At 48.0% G+C, this 19,713-nt stretch overlaps 1 protein-coding gene across 1 annotated transcript in view; it reads right to left on the bottom strand.

Moving 5' to 3' along the window:
• Positions 1-19,713, bottom strand: part of LOC130128443 (collagen alpha-1(XIV) chain) — a 192,702-nt gene that overhangs the window by 19,788 nt on the left and 153,201 nt on the right. Inside the window, 7 exon segments of the mRNA XM_056298052.1 lie at positions 1,649-1,702; positions 2,086-2,181; positions 8,644-8,697; positions 10,421-10,507; positions 10,656-10,733; positions 16,672-16,830; positions 19,433-19,542. Coding sequence (XP_056154027.1) covers positions 1,649-1,702; positions 2,086-2,181; positions 8,644-8,697; positions 10,421-10,507; positions 10,656-10,733; positions 16,672-16,830; positions 19,433-19,542 — 638 coding nt within the window.

Here is a 19,713-nt window from a genome sequence, read left to right as displayed (position 1 = left end):
TTGTGATGGTGTTTCTCCTCTCTGAACTGGTTTGTGATGGTGTTCCGCTGGACTGGTTTGTGATGGTGTTTCTCTGGGCTGGTTTGTGATGGTGTTTCTCTGGACTGGTTTGTGATGGAGTTTCTCTGGACTGGTTTGTGATGGTGTTTCTCTGAGCTGGTTTGTGATGGTGTTTCTCTTCTCTGGACTGGTTTGTGATGGTGTTTCTCTGGGATGGTTTGTGATGGTGTTTCTCTGGACTGGTTTGTGATGGAGTTTCTCTGGACTGGTTTGTGATGGTGTTTCTCTGAGCTGGTTTGTGATGGTGTTTCTCTGGACTGGCTTGTGATGGTGTTTCTCTTCTCTGGACTGGTTTGTGATGGTGTTTCTCTGGGATGGTTTGTGATGGTGTTTCTCTGGACTGGTTTGTGGTGGTGTTTCTCTGGACTGGTTTGTGATGGTGTAGTTCTGTGCACAGCACAGTGTTAAACTGCTCAACAGCAACACATGGCAACACAACTCATTTTACCATTTTAACATCCATCCATCCATCCATCCATCCATTCATTCATTCATTCATTCATTCATCTTCAGCCGCTTCTCCGGGTTCAGGTCATGGTGGCAGCAAACTAAGTTGGTCACTCCAGACGTCCCTCTCCCCAGCAACGCCCTCCAGCTCCTCCTGGGGATCCCAAGGTGTTTCCAGGCCAAACTGGACCTGTAGTCCTTCCAGCGTGTTCTGGGTCCACCCCGGTGCCTCCTCCCAGTTGGCCATGCCCGGAAAACCTCCAAAGGAAGGCATCCAGGAGGCATCCTAATCAGATGCCCGAACCACCTCAACAGGCTCCTTTCGACACGAAGTAGCAGTGGCTCTACTCCGAGCTCCCTCTGGATGTCTGAGCTCCTCACCCTATCTCTAAGGCTGAGCTCAGACACCTTACGGAGGAAACTCATTTCAGCTGCTTGTATCTGCGATCTCACCCTATCGGTCACTACCCAAAGCTCATGACCATAGGTGAGGGTTGGAATGAAGATTGACTGGTAAATTGAGAGCTTTGCCTTCCGGCTCAGCTCCCTCTTCACCACAACGTCCGCGTTACTGCTGATGCTGCACCAATACGCCTGTCAATCTCCCGCTCCATCCTACCCTCACTCGTGAACAAGACCCCGTGATACTTGAACTCCTTCACTTGAGGCAACAACTCATTCCCAACCCGGAGGGAGCAATCCACCATTTTGCGGTAGCGAACCTTGGTCTCAGACTTGGAGGTGCTGACTCTCATCCCTGCCATTTCACACTCAGCTGCAAACCGCCCCAGTGCGCACTGGAGGTGGTGTTCTGATGAAGCCAACAAAACCACATCATCTGCGAAGAGCAGAGATGCAGTTCTGAGGTTCCCAAAACGGACACACTCCTCACCTTGGCTGTGCCTTGTGATGCTGTCCATGAATATCACAAACAAAAATGGAGACAAGGGACAACCTTGGCGGAGTCTGACACCCACTGAAAATGTGTTTGACTTTGTGCCGAGAATGCGAACACAGCTCTCTCTTTGGTTATAACAGTTTCACCCGTTAAAACCGTTGTAACAGTTCGATAAATTCCTTGGATGGACATCAGGATCTGGATGTGGGTAGCGACTGTTTGAGCACTGGCTTTTGTTTTTACCTGAGGTCCCGGCAGTCCCGCCTCCCCCTTCTCGCCTCTCTCTCCTGGGCCTCCCTGGATGGAGACAGGTTGGTTAAAACAAAAGCAGAGGAACATAACTGTTACTGAAAACTGTTCCTTGTTTCCCTTTGTGCCATTTTGCATCCCTGAATTTCTCAAATATAAATACATGTAAAACCTATGTTTCTAGTCCATTTTTAAAATTATTTGTAATTGTAGAGACATAAAATAATGAGAACAAAACACTGGCGGGGTAGGAGACCTTTAAAGTATTGCTTAATCTTGTATCATTATGTGTCCGAACTGAAAAGACACTTAACGACCGCTGACGTGTAAGGATGAATGATGACTGTCGGGGTTGTACAATGACTTCTGCTTCCTGTTTGACCAAGTGGGGGGGAAAATTGTGTGTGTGTGTGTGTGTGTGTGTGCCTCACAGGGGGTCCAATGATGGAACGCCCACTGGGTCCTTGAGGACCAGGGGTCCCCTGGGCTCCAGGAACTCCTGTATCACCAACTAGACCAACAGGCCCCTAGAGAGAGACAGACAGACAGACAGACAGAGAAAGAGACACAGCGAGAGACAGAGACAGGGAAAGAGAACGAGTGAGAGGGAGGGGAGAGAGAGAGGGTGAGAGAGCGAGAGGGAGACAGAGAGAGAGAGAGAGAGAGAGAGAGAGAGAGAGAGAGAGAGAGAGAGAGAGAGAGAGAGAGAGAGAGAGAGAGAGAGAGAGAGAGAGAGAGAGAGAGAGAAAGTGAGTCCTCAGGTGGGAAACAGAGACACAAAAATACAGGGTTAGAAAGAAAGAAAAACAGAAAACAAGAGAGGGGAGACAGAGACAGAGAGGGAGAGACAGAGAGAGGGAAAGGGAGAGAGAGCGAGTGAGAGGGAGGGGAGAGAGAGAGGGTGAGAGAGCGAGAGGGAGACAGAGAGAGAGAGAGTGAGAGAGAGAGAGAGAGAGAGAGAGAGAGAGAGAGAGAGAGAGAGAGAGAGAGAGAGAGAGAGAGAGAGAGAGAGAGAGAGAGAGAGAGAGAGAGAGAGAGAGAGAGAGAGAGAGAGAGAGAGAGAGAGAAAGTGAGTCCTCAGGTGGGAAACAGAGACACAAAAATACAGGGTTCGAAAGAAAGAAAAACAGAAAACAAGAGAGGGGAGAGAGAGACAGAGAGGGAGAGACAGAGAGAGGGAAAGAGAACGAGTGAGAGGGAGGGGAGAGAGAGAGGGTGAGAGAGCGAGAGGGAGACAGAGAGAGAGAGAGAGAGCGAGAGAGAGAGAGAGAGAGAGAGAGAGAGAGAGAGAGAGAAAGTGAGTCCTCAGGTGGGAAACAGAGACACAAAAATACAGGGTTAGAAAGAAAGAAAAACAGAAAACAAGAGAGGGGAGACAGAGACAGAGAGGGAGAGACAGAGAGAGGGAAAGGGAGAGAGAGCGAGTGAGAGGGAGAATTTTTTGAATTTTAAAGCAAGTCTTTATTTAACAAAAAAAATGTAACAAAAAAACAGGCTTGAAATCTTTCTAAACATATAAACGATACTTGTCAAAGTACAAACACTCAATAAGCATCTTTTAACGATCCCAAAAAACAATCATTCATCAACAACTGAAACCATAAAAAACAGGTGAGACCCCTGTTATCCTGCTCTGCAGATAAAACCAGCTCATCCTTTATGGTGGAACACAGCACCCCTTTATAACGCCACACAGTTGTGAATGTGTCCAGATCTTTCATCGCCTTGTAAGTGAGAGGGAGAGGGGGGAGAAAGTGAGTCATCAGGTGGGAAACAGAGACACAAAAACAGAGGGTTAGAAAGAAAGAAAAACAGAAAACAAGAGAGGGAGAGACAGAAAGACAGACAGAGAGAGAGACAGAGAGAGAGAGACAGGGATAGAAAGAGAAAGAGAGACCTTTGACCTTTAACCAAGCCTTTAATGTTCCAATTCTTCATTCACATCAAGACAACAACATCAACACAAATACTCATACACATAGTGAAAAACACTACAACTGCCATACATAGAGAGAGAGAGCGAGTGAGAGGGAGGGGGAGGGGGGGAGAGGGAGAGGGCGAGAGAGTGAGATAGAGGGAGAGAGAGAGTGGGGAGAGAGAGCGAGAGGGAGACAGAGAGAGAAGGAGAGAGAGGGGGAGAGACAGAGACAGGGAGAGAGACAGGGAGAGAGAGAGGGAGAGAGAGAGAGAGGGAGAGAGGGAGAGAGAGGGGGAGATACAGAGACAGGGAGAGAGAGGGCGAGAGAGAGCGGGGGAGAGAGAGAGCGAGAGGGAGACAGAGAGAGGGCGAGAGGGGGGGGACAGACGGAGAGAGAAAGGGCGAGAGAGAGAGGGTGAGAGAGAGCAGGGGGAGAGAGAGAGCGAGAGGGAGACAGAGACAGGGGGAGAGACAGAGACAGGGGGAGAGACAGAGAGAGAGGGCGGTAGAGAGAGGAAGAGAAAGTGAGTCATCAGGTGGGAAACCGACACAAAAATAGAGGGTTAGAAAGAAAGAAAACCCGAAAACAGAGCGAGAGAGGGAGAGAGAGGGAGGGAGGGAGAGAGAGGGAGAGACAGAGAGACAGACAAGGAGAGACAGAGAAAGAGACAGCGAGAGAAAGAGAAAGAGAGACCTTTGACCTTTAACCAAGCCTTTAATGTTCCAATTCTTCATTCACATCAAGATAACAACATCAACACAAATACTCATACACATAGTGAAAAACACTACAACTGCCATACATAGAGAGAGAGAGCGAGTGAGAGGGAGAGGGAGAGGGGGGGGAGAGGGAGAGGGCGAGAGAGTGAGATAGAGGGAGAGAGAGAGTGGGGAGAGAGAGCGAGAGGGAGACAGAGAGAGAGGGAGAGAGAGGGGGAGAGACAGAGACAGGGAGAGAGAGAGGGAGAGAGAGGGCGAGAGGGAGACAGAGAGAGAGGGAGAGAGAGGGGGAGAGACAGAGACAGGGAGAGAGAGAGGGAGAGAGAGGGCGAGAGGGAGACAGAGAGAGAGGGGGAGAGACAGAGACAGGGAGAGAGAGAGCGGGGGAGAGAGAGAGCGAGAGGGAGACAGACAGAGAGGGAGAGAGAGGGGGAGAGACAGAGACAGGGAGAGAGAGAGGGAGACAGACGGAGAGAGAAAGGGCGAGAGAGAGCAGGGCGAGAGAGAGCAGGGCGAGAGAGAGCAGGGGGAGAGAGAGAGCGAGAGGGAGACAGAGGGGAGGGGGGAAGAGAGGGCGAGAGACAGAGAGAGAGGGCGGTAGAGAGAGGAAGAGAAAGTGAGTCATCAGGTGGGAAACAGACACAAAAATAGAGGGTTAGAAAGAAAGAAAAAACCGAAAACAGAGCGAGAGAGGGAGAGAGAGGGAGGGAGGGAGAGAGAGGGAGGGAGGGAGAAAGAGGGAGAGAGAGGGAGAGAGAGGGAGAGAGAGGGGAGGATGCTTGAAACGGAGCTAGTCATTAAAGTAGACTGCTGATTATCAGCCTGTCACAGGACACCATGTTATGTTGCTGGAAGGAGCTTCGCCCTCAGAGGATGCCAGCCAGACAGCACCTCCCCAAGGGCTGCAGGAGGGACCGCTGGATGTGTGTGTGTGTGTGTGTGTGTGTGTGTGTGTGTGTGTGTGTGCGTGTGTGTGTGTGTTGACCTCATTACTGGCGGCTGGAAGTTCAGGGCTCTGGAAATTAGCTGTTACACAATGTAAGAGGCTCTGGAGCGAGCCTTATTAAAGACATAAAACCTACTTTAACACTGTAAGGACGGAGTAAAGAGTAATAGGAATGATAAATAATAATGAGATGCTTCAGTTCTTGCCTCAGGGAATCTCTCCAGTTGGTGCTGCTCACGTCTCAGACATAAAGAAGAAGACACCGTCTTCTAGTGTGTAGAACTTGTACAGTTGTCGATTTATACGTCTTTTTTAATTCCCCCGTGCTTTCAGATGAGTGCCCTGCTGCCCTCCTTTTTCACTCTGTTTGCCCCTCCAAAATTCATTTTCCAGGCAGGAACGGTGACTTGTTTCTCACTTTTTACCAATCATTCATTTCTTCCTCCACGGCGAGGTCAAAGTTCAAGATCGGAGGTTTTAGCTTGCAGTCATATCCATCTATTCTACAATCTTCTATCTCACTGCTGCCCTCAGACAAGGTCTTTATTCAGACTCCTCCGAAGCTGAAGACACGTGGAGGTGGACTGCGTGAAGGTGGACTGCGTGAAGGTGGACTGCGTGAAGGTGGACTGCGTGAAGGTGGACTGCGTGAAGGTGGACTGCATGAAGGTGGACTGCATGAAGGTGGACTACGTGAAGGTGGACTGCATGAAGGTGGACTGCATGAAGGTGGACTGCGTGAAGGTGGACTGCGTGAAGGTGGACTGCATGAAGGTGGACTACGTGAAGGTGGACTGCATGAAGATGGACTGCATGAAGGTGGACTGCATGAAGGTGGACTACGTGAAGGTGGACTGCATGAAGGTGGACTGCATGAAGGTGGACTGTGTGAAGGTGGACTGCGTGAAGGTGGACTGCGTGAAGGTGGACTGCATGAAGCTGGACTACGTGAAGGTGGACTGCATGAAGGTGGACTAGGTGAAGGTGGACTGCGTGAAGGTGGACTGCATGAAGGTGGACTGCGTGGAATGGGCTGCGTGAAGGTGGACTGCGTGAAGGTGGACTGCGTGAAGGTGGACTGCGTGAAGGTGGACTGGGTGAAGGTGGACTGCGTGAAGGTGGACTGCGTGAAGGTGGACTGTGTGAAGGTGGACTGCGTGAAGGTGGACTGCGTGAAGGTGGACTGCGTGAAGGTGGACTATGTGAAGGTGGACTGCGTGAAGGTGGACTGCGTGAAGGTGGACTGCGTGAAGGTGGACTGCATGAAGGTGGACTGCATGAAGGTGGACTGCATGAAGGTGGACTACGTGAAGGTGGACTGCATGAAGGTGGACTGCGTGAAGGTGGACTGCGTGAAGGTGGACTATGTGAAGGTGGACTGCGTGAAGGTGGACTGCGTGAAGGTGGACTGCGTGAAGGTGGACTGCGTGAAGGTGGACTACGTGAAGGTGGACTGTGTGAAGGTGGACTGCGTGAAGGTGGACTGCGTGAAGGTGGACTGTGTGAAGGTGGACTGCGTGAAGGTGGACTGCGTGAAGGTGGACTGCGTGAAGGTGGACTGCGTGAAGGTGGACTGCATGAAGGTGGACTGCATGAAGGTGGACTGCGTGAAGGTGGACTGCGTGAAGGTGGACTGCATGAAGGTGGACTACATGAAGGTGGACTGCATGAAGGTGGACTACATGAAGGTGGACTACATGAAGGTGGACTGCGTGAAGGTGGACTACATGAAGGTGGACTACGTGAAGGTGGACTGCTTCCACAGCTGCTCTGGATATGTGACCGATGCAGGTGTGATGCAGGATGAGTAGCAGAGCAACAGCAACAGGACGGATAAAGAGAGCAAGCAGTCTGGAAGCTGCTGGGTTTTAGCTCCTGGTCCTCGAGGGGTCACTAGGACCACCCACTCACTGTTGTCTAGTGTGTAAGCAAGGGAAGCTGCTAGGAATTCTGGGATGTGATGATGGATATATTTGCTTTAGTGCTCTGTTATGATAGCTGTCTACAGTGCCCCTTTGCACGTGTCCGATGTTTGGAGTCTGATACCGATGTCTCACAATCAGGATGCTACTCGACTCTATTCCAGAGGCTCTCGGTGTGGGACTTTCACCACTGCTGATATTCCAGAGGCTCTCGGTGTGGGACTTTCACCACTGCTGATATTCCAGAGGCTCTCGGTGTGGGACTTTCACCACTGCTGATATTCCAGAGGCTCTCGATGTGGGACTTTCACCACTGCTGATATTCCAGAGGCCTTCGGTGTGGGACTTTCACCACTGCTGATATTCCAGAGGCTCTCGGTGTGGGACTTTCACCACTGCTGATATTCCAGAGGCTCTCGGTGTGGGACTTTCACCACTGCTGATATTCCAGAGGCTCTCGGTGTGGGACTTTCACCCCTGCTGATATTCCAGAGGCTCTTGGTGTGGGACTTTCACCACTGCTGATATTCCAGAGGCTCTCGGTGTGGGACTTTCACCACTGCTGATATTCCAGAGGCTCTCGGTGTGGGACTTTCACCCCTGCTGATATTCCAGAGGCTCTCGGTGTGGGACTTTCACCACTGCTGATATTCCAGAGGCTCTCGGTGTGGGACTTTCACCACTGCTGATATTCCAGAGGCTCTCGGTGTGGGACTTTCACCACTGCTGATATTCCAGAGGCTCTCGGTGTGGGACTTTCACCACTGCTGATATTCCAGAGGCTCTCGGTGTGGGACTTTCACCCCTGCTGATATTCCAGAGGCTCTCGGTGTGGGACTTTCACCACTGCTGATATTCCAGAGGCTCTCGGTGTGGGACTTTCACCCCTGCTGACTATAATCCGGGTAAGAAGGTCGAAGACAGTTGAATCAGTCCACCTGGACACAACGTTTATTGAGAGAAACGTTCCATCTTCATCTAAGTGACCTCTTCGGTCTCAGCTGACTGCAGGTGTCCCACCCTTATAAACGACACAGTGGCATAACGACCCAAACCAACGACCGGTCTCATATGCAAACATGGGCATGACATTAACTAGAGCTGCCATGGCCATGTGTACTATTCACAGAGGATTTGGGAATGTTCGCAATCACAGCATTTGTAAGACGGGATCCTCTGACTTCTGCTTCCGGTGTGGGAAGATGGCGGCGCGAATTCACATTTGCGGCGGCCTCACCCAGTACCGTCCAGGCCGTGTCTTTGTCCACATCTGCCTCTAAGTTTTGTCGTCGCTTGATGGCTGGGAGAGCCGGTGCTGGATCGGCTGGGAGAACTTGGTCTACTGCGTCCTGTGGGCCCAGGGACCACGGCCCCGCCCCGAGCCGTGACCGAGGAAGTAACACCGAGGGCGGTCTGACAGGACGCGGAAGTGTGTGTGTGTGTGTGTGTGTGTGTGTGTGTGTGCGCATGTGGGTGTACTCACCACTGGACCTGGTTCACCACGATCACCTCGAGCTCCTCTGATTCCAGGGCCTCCCTGTTGAACACACACACACACACACATACACACAAATGTACACACAAACACATTTGCACAGACACACACAAACAAAAAGAACACAAACAAGCTGGGTAAGGATCACTTTGGTTGTGAAGTTGATACACAATTAACACATCCAGCAGATGGGTGTACGACACCCGTAGGAAGTGCGACACCCAGAGGCCGCAGCAGCGACAAACAGGGGAAAGCTGAACCTGTCAGAGCTGTTACATATACTTACACTCACATATGTATGTATGTATGTAGACATATTTCTTAAACGCACACATTCATGTATCCACGCACAGACTGGATGGACTCGAACCAGGCCGACCCCTTTCAGGAAACGTGTCAGAAATAGGCCAAACATTCACTAATTGTGCATTCCTCGAGACAAACGAGGCTGTGACGGCAACTCCCTCCACACCAGGGAATGAGAAAGTAGGTTGGAATCAGTGGCGGCTGGTGCTAACAATTTCTTTTGAGGGGGGGTGGGGGGGGCGCCAATTTACCTTGGGACACCTGACAGCTGCTTTAATGTCCCCACAGTCACAGAGTTCTTAAGAAGGACAACGCAGCCTGTCGATGTTATCAGGGGTAGGCTACATTGTCCTTCTTAATAACCCCGTGACTGTGGGGACATTAAAGCAGCTCAGCTGTCAGGTGGGCTGCGCCAAGGTAAATTGCGCCCCCCCCCCCCCCCGATTGTTAGCACCAGCCGCCACTGGTTGGAATGTATTCTTCTTGCACACACTGGCAAGACGTGACACGTGGGTGGATTGGGCCTAGTCCTGGTCTGTTGTACCAGGACTATTGTCTTTGTGAGGGTGTTCTGAAGTCTCCACGTTTCAGGTCCAGACAGAAGCTGGTGGAATGTTTCAGAACACTCGGTAAGGTGAAGAGGCTGTCTGGTCACAATGTGTCTTGTAAGGACAGAAGATAACTTGTCAAACCGTACTACATTGTCCCTAGGTGTGAGTGTGGCGGTCTTGTGATAGACTGGCGGCCTGTCCAGGGTGTCTCCCCGCCTGCTGCCCAGTGACCGCTGGGGTAGGCTCCAGCATCCCTGAGACCCCAGCAGGGATGAGCGGCTTGGATAATGGATGGATGGATGTAAATCAGTTAAATTCAGATCTCACCTCACCTCACCTCACCTCATCTCATCTCATCTCATCTCATCTCATCTCATCTCATCTCATCTCATCTCATCTCATCTCATCTCATCTCATCTCATCTCATCTCACTTCATCTCATCTCATCTCACCTCACCTCACCTCACCTCACCTCATCTCATCTCATCTCATCTCATCTCATCTCATCTCATCTCATCTCATCTCATCTCATCTCATCTCATCTCATCTCATCTCATCTCACTTCATCTCATCTCATCTCATCTCACCTCATCTCACCTCACCTCACCTCACCTCACCTCACCTCACCTCATCTCATCTCATCTCATCTCATCTCATCTCATCTCATCTCATCTCATCTCATCTCATCTCACTTCATCTCATCTCACCTCACCTCACCTCACCTCACCTCATCTCATCTCATCTCATCTCACCTCACCTCACCTCACCTCACCTCACCTCACCTCACCTCATCTCATCTCATCTCATCTCGTCTCGTCTCATCATCAGCTGCTTCTCCGGGGCCGGGTCGTGGTGGAAATATGCAATAACATCAAATAAATGTCAATGTAACATTCCATCAAACTCACAGGTGGCCCTGCGGGGCCGGGGGGGCCCTTGCTGTCCTGGGTGCATGTACAGGCTCTGGGCATAGCAGGGCAGTCCGCCTCCTTCCTCTGGACAGTCACCGTGCAGCAACGGCCCCATGACAGGATGAGAAGAGGACAGGAGGACGTCAAAACAAATCAAACAACACAAGGTGAGAACGCCAAACAGAGAGGGAATGGCGGACTGAGGCGGAGACAGGGCGAACTTCGACCTCACCAGAGCCGGAAGTTCACAGCACTTGTCTCTGCTGGCCCAGGAGGTGCTGCAGATGATGTCGAAGGACTGGAGCTGGAACTGGAGAGGAAGGAAACACAAACACACGTGTTACTAACAAACACGCATAGCAACCTACATCCAATCAGACGTCTTGGCAGGTTCTTTAGAGCCACAGGATGCAGCTAATAAAATTAATCATGGGTCCACTTCATTTAGGTGTGGACATGAGCCAGCACTGACAACAGTCAATAGCTTTATCAATGCTGGCTCAGTCGCACACCTAAATGAAACTGACCCATTATTGTAATTCTATTAGCTGTGTTCATCCTGCTATGCTAGCATCACTTGGTCGGAAGATCAGCCCGGCACTTAAAGATGCTTCACATGGTAGCAAACTCACAACAGTGGCATAGAATTTAGCTGCTCTTTAAAGACATCTTAAAAGAATTAAACTGCAAAAAAGAGAAAAGAGGGGCAAAACATGCGGACACCTCGCTGAATCATACAAACGTATGTAAAAATGTGTCTCTCAAAGTCTGTCCTGAAAGTGGCAGAGTCCACTGTATGACAATGGGCGTCTACAACGTCCCACAAAAAAACAGAAAAAAAAGGGTAAAGCCGTGGAAGGAGGAAAAATTCTTGTGTTTCTAAAAACAATATGACAAAATCATTTTTACTTTTGGCTTTGAGCCCCAAAACACAATCAGTATTTTCAACCAACAAAACATCTTGGTTGAGGACTCCAGAGGTTGTGGATGAGTCCCGTATGTGTGTGCTGAGAGGGGACAGTTTGTCCTTATGTGTGACGAGCAGTCACACAGCAGCAGTCTGTATTTTACGTTCTACAGCTTCGATAAACACCTCAATCGTTTTCTGTTTTTTTTAAACAGCATATCGAAAATGGGCTGTTTCAGTTTCAGTGTTATTGTTTCAGATTCACTGTTATTGTTTCAGTTTCAGTGTTAGTGTTTCAGTTTCAGTGTTATTGTTTCAGATTCAGTGTTACTGTTTCAGTTTCAGTGTTATTGTTTCAGTTTCAGTGTTAGTGTTTCAGATTCAGTGTTACTGTTTCAGTTTCAGTGTTACTGTTTCAGATTCAGTGTTACTGTTTCAGTTTCAGTGTTATTGTTTCAGATTCAGTGTTACTGTTTCAGTTTCAGTGTTATTGTTTCAGATTCAGTGTTACTGTTTCAGATTCAGTGTTACTGTTTCAGTTTCAGTGTTAGTGTTTCAGTTTCAGTGTTATTGTTTCAGATTCAGTGTTACTGTTTCAGTTTCAGTGTTAGTGTTTCAGTTTCAGTGTTATTGTTTCAGATTCAGTGTTACTGTTTCAGTTTCAGTGTTATTGTTTCAGATTCAGTGTTACTGTTTCAGTTTCAGTGTTACTGTTTCAGTTTCAGTGTTAGTGTTTCAGTTTCAGTGTTATTGTTTCAGATTCAGTGTTACTGTTTCAGTTTCAGTGTTATTGTTTCAGATTCAGTGTTACTGTTTCAGTTTCAGTGTTACTGTTTCAGATTCAGTGTTAGTGTTTCAGTTTCAGTGTTATTGTTTCAGATTCAGTGTTACTGTTTCAGATTCAGTGTTACTGTTTCAGTTTCAGTGTTACTGTTTCAGATTCAGTGTTAGTGTTTCAGTTTCAGTGTTATTGTTTCAGATTCAGTGTTACTGTTTCAGTTTCAGTGTTATTGTTTCAGATTCAGTGTTACTGTTTCAGTGTTATTGTTTCAGATTCAGTGTTATTGTTTCAGTTTCAGTGTTACTGTTTCAGATTCAGTGTTACTGTTTCAGATTCAGTGTTATTGTTTCAGTTTCAGTGTTACTGTTTCAGATTCAGTGTTACTGTTTCAGATTCAGTGTTACTGTTTCAGTGTTATTGTTTCAGTTTCAGTGTTGTTTCAGTTTCAGTGTTATTGTTTCAGTAATATTGTTTCAGGTCTGTGTTATTGTTTCAGTGTTATTGTTTCTGTTTCAGTGTTATTGTTTCAGTGTTATTGTTTCTGTTTCAGTGTTATTGTTTCAGTGTTATTGTTTCTGTTTCAGTGTTATTCTTTCAGTTTCAGTGTTATTGGCATAACATTTGACCCTATGAGAGCATGCAAACTCCACAGAGAAAGGACCTGGGACGGCCTGGGGTTCGAACCCAGGACCTTCTTGCTGTGAGGCACAGTGCTAACCACTGGGCAAACGTGCCGTGTCCACCGTAAGGTTGGACAACTCGATTTGGGACTGTTTTATCCCGCAGTTGAGTGCCGACTCCTCAGCTGGTTTGTTCCGAGAACAGCTTTTCATAAGAGGTGAAGAAAAAAGTTGAAAAAAGGAAAATTTTCAAGATCCTATAGCGCAGTGGTTCTCAACCGGGGGTCCGCGGACCCCTAGTGGTCCGTGGTGTAATTGCAAGGGGTCCGTGAAAATAAAATATCTTTAAAAAAAGATCCTGTGACATTTATAGAAATAGGATTATTTTACTCAAATGTGACTGAGACCTTTATCTACCTAAACTATAAAGGGTAACGGGACTTGTTTCTCTAATTACATCTGTTTCACAAGTGTAATTTATTGTATTTTAATAAGAGATCTCGCTCCCGTTTGCATTGTTAAAAGTTACTGCATAAAAATTCTGTTGTTACATATATCTGAAAGTTACTGAATACATATTCTGTGTTGTTACATATATCTGAAAGTTACTGAATACATATTCTGTTTTGTTACATATATCTGAAAGTTACTGAATACATATTCTGTGTTGTTACATATATCTGAAAGTTACTGAATACATATTCTGTTTTGTTACATATATCTGAAAGTTACTGAATACATATTCTGTTTTGTTACATATATCTGAAAGTTACTGAATACATATTCTGTTTAGTTACATATATCTGAAAGTTACTGCATAGGAATTCTGTTTTGTTAACTATATCTAAGTTACAACTGAAAGCTCTTATTTTTGCCCCAAAGAGTGAATAAATGCTATAATGCAATTTAAAATGCAGTTTCTACTGTTTCTATCAAATTGCAACCCCCCTCCCCCAAGATCAGGTGGAGGGGTCCTCAGGGTAGATCAAAAATACGCAGGGGGTCCAGGACCCCAAAAAGGTTGAGAACCACTGCTATAGCGCATTGTAACACGATCTTAAGAATAAAGAATTGAACACAGCAATTTCTGAAAACAAATGGGATGAAACTTGCTTGTTTGGTCATAAACTAACAAAATAGTCTGAATTGGAGGGCGTTTGACTGGAAGGTCAAAAGCAAGTATTTCATAACTCCAGTTATAACGGCTAAATGTGGAAAATCGTCAGGAATAAAGTTGGGAAGGGTTTTGGCCACCAAGGAGACCTCTCACATATATTAAGGGCCTGTCCAAATCTGCAGGGGTACTGGGAGGATGTTGAAATGGAAAATTAAATTTCAACCCAAAGTTATTCATCTTGGGCATCCCTTTAGGAAATCAAATGGGGAATAAGAAAATATATTTATTAAGGACCCCACTTTTAATAGCCAAAAAACTCTTACAGTCCTATGGTTGCAGCCACGGCCTGCAACCATGGCAACGGAAGGTGAATGATGTTCACTATGGAAAAGGCCGCAGCTAAAATACAGCTGAAAATGGACACTTATGGATTTATAGTCACCACGGATATTAGCCATGTCCAAAACTAAGAGCTAGAAAACTATGTCTCCTGTCTCTTTTTATTATTTTATCGTCCTTATAGTATTTTCTCCAGCTCTACCGGTTTTACTTTCTTATCCAAATGTCTTTATTCCATGACATTTATATATAAAAATATACACGTGAATGTGGAGATGTTTATCTACTAAATGGTAGAATGTATGAATTCTCATCTCATCTCGTCTTCAGCCGCTTCTCCGGGGTCGGGTCGCGGTGGCAGCGAGCTAAGTAGGGCGCTCCAGACGTCCCTCTCCCCAGCAAGGCCCTCCCCCCAGCTCCTCCTGGGGAATCCCAAGGCGTTCCCAGGCCAGATTGGACATGTAGTCCCTCCAGCGAGTTCTGGGTCTACCCGGGGTCTCCTCCCAGTTGGATGTGCCCGGAAAACCTCCAAAGGAAGGCGCCCAGGAGGCGTCCTGATCAGATGCCCGAACCACCTCAACTGGCTCCGTTTGACGCGAAGGAGCAGCGGCTCTACTCCGAGCTCCCTCCGGATGTCCGAGCTCCTCACCCTATCTCTAAGGCTGAGCCCAGATACCCTACCGAGGAAACTAACTTCAGCCGCTTGTATCGGCTATCTCACCCTTTCAGCTCATGACCATAGGTGAGGGTTGGATGAAGACTGACTGGTAAATTGAGAGCTTTGCCTTCCGGCTCAGCTCCCTCTTCACCACAACGGTCCGGTACAACATCGGCATTACCGCTGATGCTGCACCAATCCGCCTGTCAATCTCCCGCTCCATCCTACCCTCACTCATGAACGAGACCCCGGGTTGTATGAATTATATGGCACAAATATAAAGTAAAAAAAAGTATATTGCTGCTCTTATCTAGACTCTTCTGCTGCTTACCAACACATCCTCATGGGTCTTACAGGTCACTCCATGGGCCTGATTCGTGTTTATTAGGCTGGCTGGTTTCTGGATGTGCCAAACTCAAGTTGTATTTAACATTAGATGTGTATATTTGAACGTATGGGGGAGTCGCCTTAGTGGAATCCATCCATCCATTATCCGAACCGCTTACCCTGCTCTCAGGGTCGCTGGGGTGTCGTAGCCCTCCCAGCAGTCATTGGGTGAAGTTAATCAACACACTTCTCCATTTTCAGCCTAACCGCAAAACGTTCAAACTTTTCTCTCGGTTGGAGGAAACTCACAGGGGTAAAAAGAGTCAAACGGAAACCTCAAACTTCTGCTCGCCAGGTTCACAAGTTACATTCTCTGAATCGTTTATGTAGAGGTTCATGGAAATGGCCGCTCTCTCGTTGTGGAGAAAACTGTATTGAATATAAACTAGATACTACAACATTACTAACTGAGTAAAACATATGGGGGTCAGTGTGTTCGGGCACCTTCGGTACCGCTGCCTACTTGGGAGCTGACCAGTCCAACCACAGTCTTCTACTGTTAAGCACTGGGAGCTGACCAGTCCAACCACAGTCTTCTACTGTGAAGCACTGGGAGCTGACCAGTCCAACCACAGTCTTCTACTGTGAAGCACTGGGAGCTGACCAGTCCAACCACAGTCTTCTACTGTGAAGCACTGGGAGCTGACCAGTCCAACCACAGTCTTCTACTGTGAAGCACGGGGAGCTGACCAGTCCAACCACAGTCTTCTACTGTGAAGCACTGGGAGCTGACCAGTCCAACCACAGTCTTCTACTGTGAAGCACTGGGAGCTGACCGGTCCAACCACAGTCTTCTACTGTGAAGCACTGGGAGCTGACCGGTCCAACCACAGTCTTCTACTGTTAAGCACTGGGAGCTGACCGGTCCAACCACAGTCTTCTACTGTGAAGCACTGGGAGCTGACCGGTCCAACCACAGTCCTCTACTGTGAAGCACTGGGAGCTGACCGGTCCAACCACAGTCTTCTACTGTGAAGCACTGGGAGCTGACCGGTCCAACCACAGTCTTCTACTGTTAAGCACTGGGAGCTGACCGGTCCAACCTACAGTCTTCTACTGTTAAGCACTGGGAGCTGACCGGTCCAACCACAGTCTTCTACTGTGAAGCACGGGGAGCTGACCAGTCCAACCACAATCTTTGACTGTGAAGCACTGGGAGCTGACCAGTTCAACCACAGTCTTCTACTGTGAAGCACTGGGAGCTGACCAGTCCAACCACTGAGCAGCTCCGATTGGATGATATTTGATGTATTATGTATTCCTTGTTCAAGGACAAAGACTTAAACACTCAAGTGACACCTAGAAGAAGGAATCTAACATTTAAATGAAGGTTTAATCCATTTAAGTTTTCTATGTGTGTGTGTGTGTGTGTGTGGGGGGGGGGGCTTGCATCCATGTATGAGTGTGGTTGTGCAAATCAGCCGTTATGTTCCACTCACAGGTGCTGAGTTGTCCTTGTTCCCTCGAGACCGCACCATTCTTCCCAGTACTTCCAGTCCATCAGTGGTGATGTTTCCTGCTGCGTTGATGGTCTTCTCTGCCACCAGCTTACAGTCCAGCACCACCCTGGCACTGGTCTTACCGATCGCTAAGTGGAGCTGGATAGACAGAGAGAATCTTTTAAAATTTACAACAGCTCTTTATCAATGAATAATGACATCATCAGACATATAGTCGCGACTTTCAATTAACATGCACAAAGAGTTCAACTACCAACATTGAACCAAGATCAATTCAAAGTGAGAGAGAGAAAGAGCAAGAGACCACAAGAGAGAGAAAGTCTTTCATTGTCAAAAATTACAACAAAAAAATTTTTTGTCTTCTTTGTCGGTCTGTAAAAACCATCCTCTACTCTGAGCCGAGCCGTCAGCAGCCCAGTCAGCATCAGAACCACGTCTTCTGACCTCTCGCCCCTCACACGGTTTTTCCTTGTTTTCTATAGCTAATTTGGTCAGTCCTGAAATGAAATTCATCGATGCGTGTACAGATTTTTTTCTTTGCAGGGTACTGTGGACCATAGATAGTCGGACCAGTCTGGAACACGGGATAAACAGATGCCAGGACTGAGGTGCTCCAGATACCCGTTTGTAGCTATGGCCCCAAGTATAATCCTCGATGCCTTCACCCCTGCCAGGGAGTGTAAGTTTGAAACCTTCACACTGATATAATAGGCTGCTTTATTCCCCAGACTCTCAAAGTATCCCAACTCTAGGGTCTTTAGAGAGACAGCAGGATGTCCTCCTTATCTTGCCACTGTCCCACAGCAGGAGAGACGACCAGGGAAGGAAAGACATACTCATATTCATCATCCCATTGGTCAGATAGAGTACGATCTTCCGCAAATACTCTGAAGGCTTCCGGCAGGGAAGCACAGACCTCCTCCACCAGCCTGAGCAGCAGTCTGTTGGACCTGATGTTGAGCAGTTCAGCTAGATGGGTGATGGATGTCTTCATGAGATGACCCAGCTTAACACAGCCAGCCTCTCAGTCTGGATCTCAGGCTAACAGAAGACGAAACCCGTGAGGCGGCGAAACCGTTTCCAAACAAGGGCTCCTCAAAGAGCCGCGTCCCTGGTGTCATCACAGCTTCCCGGTGGAATGTTAAGACATGCCAAGCCTGTAAGACAGACTGGTAAAAAGGTGTCAGACCAGTTAAATCCATGGACTGGGGCTGAAGCAGGAACACGTGTTTGTCGTAGCCTAGGTGCACAGCCCCCCCTAGCGGCAAACAGGCGTTATCTGTCCGTGGAAGGCCAATGCTGTAAAGCAGTCTCTGAGCTGTCTGCAGCCTGAAGGCTGTGATCTGTGATTTGATGTCTACCAGTCCCTGTCCTCCCTCCTGTACCGGCAGATCCAGTATCGCTGATCTCAGCCAGTGCTGCCATGACCAGAAGAAATCCACAACTGCCCTCTGAATTCCTTCCATCAGGCCCCTTGGTGGAGACGAGACTATAAGCTTGTGCCAAAGATAGGTTTGTGCCAAGTTTTTGTCTTTTGTGTCACGCTGCTGTGGGCTGGGGGAAATGGAATTTCGTTTCTTCTGTGCATGCAAGTACATGAAAGAAATGACAATAAGTTGTTCCTGATTCCTGAAGACCTATTCGAGCAGGTCAAGCTCTTGCAGACAGTGTCTGATAGACAACATTGTAGGTGGATGTTGCGTGTTCGTAGGCTTCCCAGAATATAACACTCGCCTACATTTGGGCCAGTCCCCATCATCTCCACTACGAGAGTGTTCAGGGCCTGGTTGGATCAAGCTGGAAATGATCGAGGCGGGATTCTCTGTGTCAGTATAAAGTGCAGCGGCTGATTCCGAAACATAAAGCAATCAATCGGGAATTAATTCATAATCAAATGACATGCATGCACATCATCGTTGGTCACTCGGGGTCGAGTATGACTGTCCTCCCTCTAGGTCCTTGTGGGTATCCTTGTGGGAGGACGCCTGATGCACCTGCAGCCACCACACAGTCCTTGGCGGGGCGGGGGGGGGCAGAGTCCAATGGCATGGAGAACCAAGACAATTAGGGACCACCCTCTGTTGCAGCCTTCATCCACCTTCCCTGCTGTTGTGACCTGGAGACATCTTCCGCCGGTTCCGCCGTTGAAGTCTTTGTTGGATCGTGCTTCGTCTGGAATCTCCCCCTTGACCTATCCGCTTTGGGTAACCCTACCAGGAGCCAAGCTCCGGACAGCATAGCTCTTGGGATCATTAGTACACGCAAACCTCTCTACCACGGCAAGGTGGTGATCCAGGAGAAGGCCTACACATAAATACATTTATGTGATGATTTATGATGTTTGTTTTTCTTTCCATCTTTCCATCCACACACACAATCAAATGACACACACACAAAAGTGGCATTTAACACAAGTACTCAGGCACACAAATGTATGTTTGCACACCGTTCAACCACTGTTGAGCGAAGAAAAACTGAATGAAAGTGAAAATGACTGACTTATCAAAATAAGAATGAATAGATGATTTATAAGGGACTGAGGGAGTGAATCAGTCCGTTAATGAGCTAACCAACCCGTTACTCAGTCAGCAAGATACCGAGCCAGCCACGAAGCCACAGTCGTTCATTTGAATAACCAGACAGATATCAAATCAGTCAGGTAGGTAAGCAGTCAAAAAGTCCGTCAGTCACTAAGTCAGACAGCCAGGCTGTTAGTCGGCCAGTCAGTAAGAACTCTGACCTTATGGAAGCTTCCATAGAAGAGTTTCTTGATGTCTGGGCCTTCAAACGTCACCGTCTGGAACTCCCCTTTATAGTCACTATTGAAGAACGTCAGGGTTTTCCCCCCGTCTGAGAAACAACACAGACACAACACGGAGATAAAAGAGAGACAACAGGTGTGCTTTGAGACATTTTTGACAAAAGAATAAAATCAGCTCTGTAGTGAGAGTAGAGAGCAGGTTGAGAAGAGCGTGGAGAGGTGGAGGTATGCGGTGGAGAGAAGAGGAACGAAAGTCAGAG

Source organism: Lampris incognitus, chromosome 18 (genome assembly GCF_029633865.1).
Source record: "Lampris incognitus isolate fLamInc1 chromosome 18, fLamInc1.hap2, whole genome shotgun sequence".
Classification (NCBI taxonomy): domain Eukaryota; kingdom Metazoa; phylum Chordata; class Actinopteri; order Lampriformes; family Lampridae; genus Lampris; species Lampris incognitus.
This window is presented reverse-complemented; position numbering and strand designations above follow the sequence as displayed.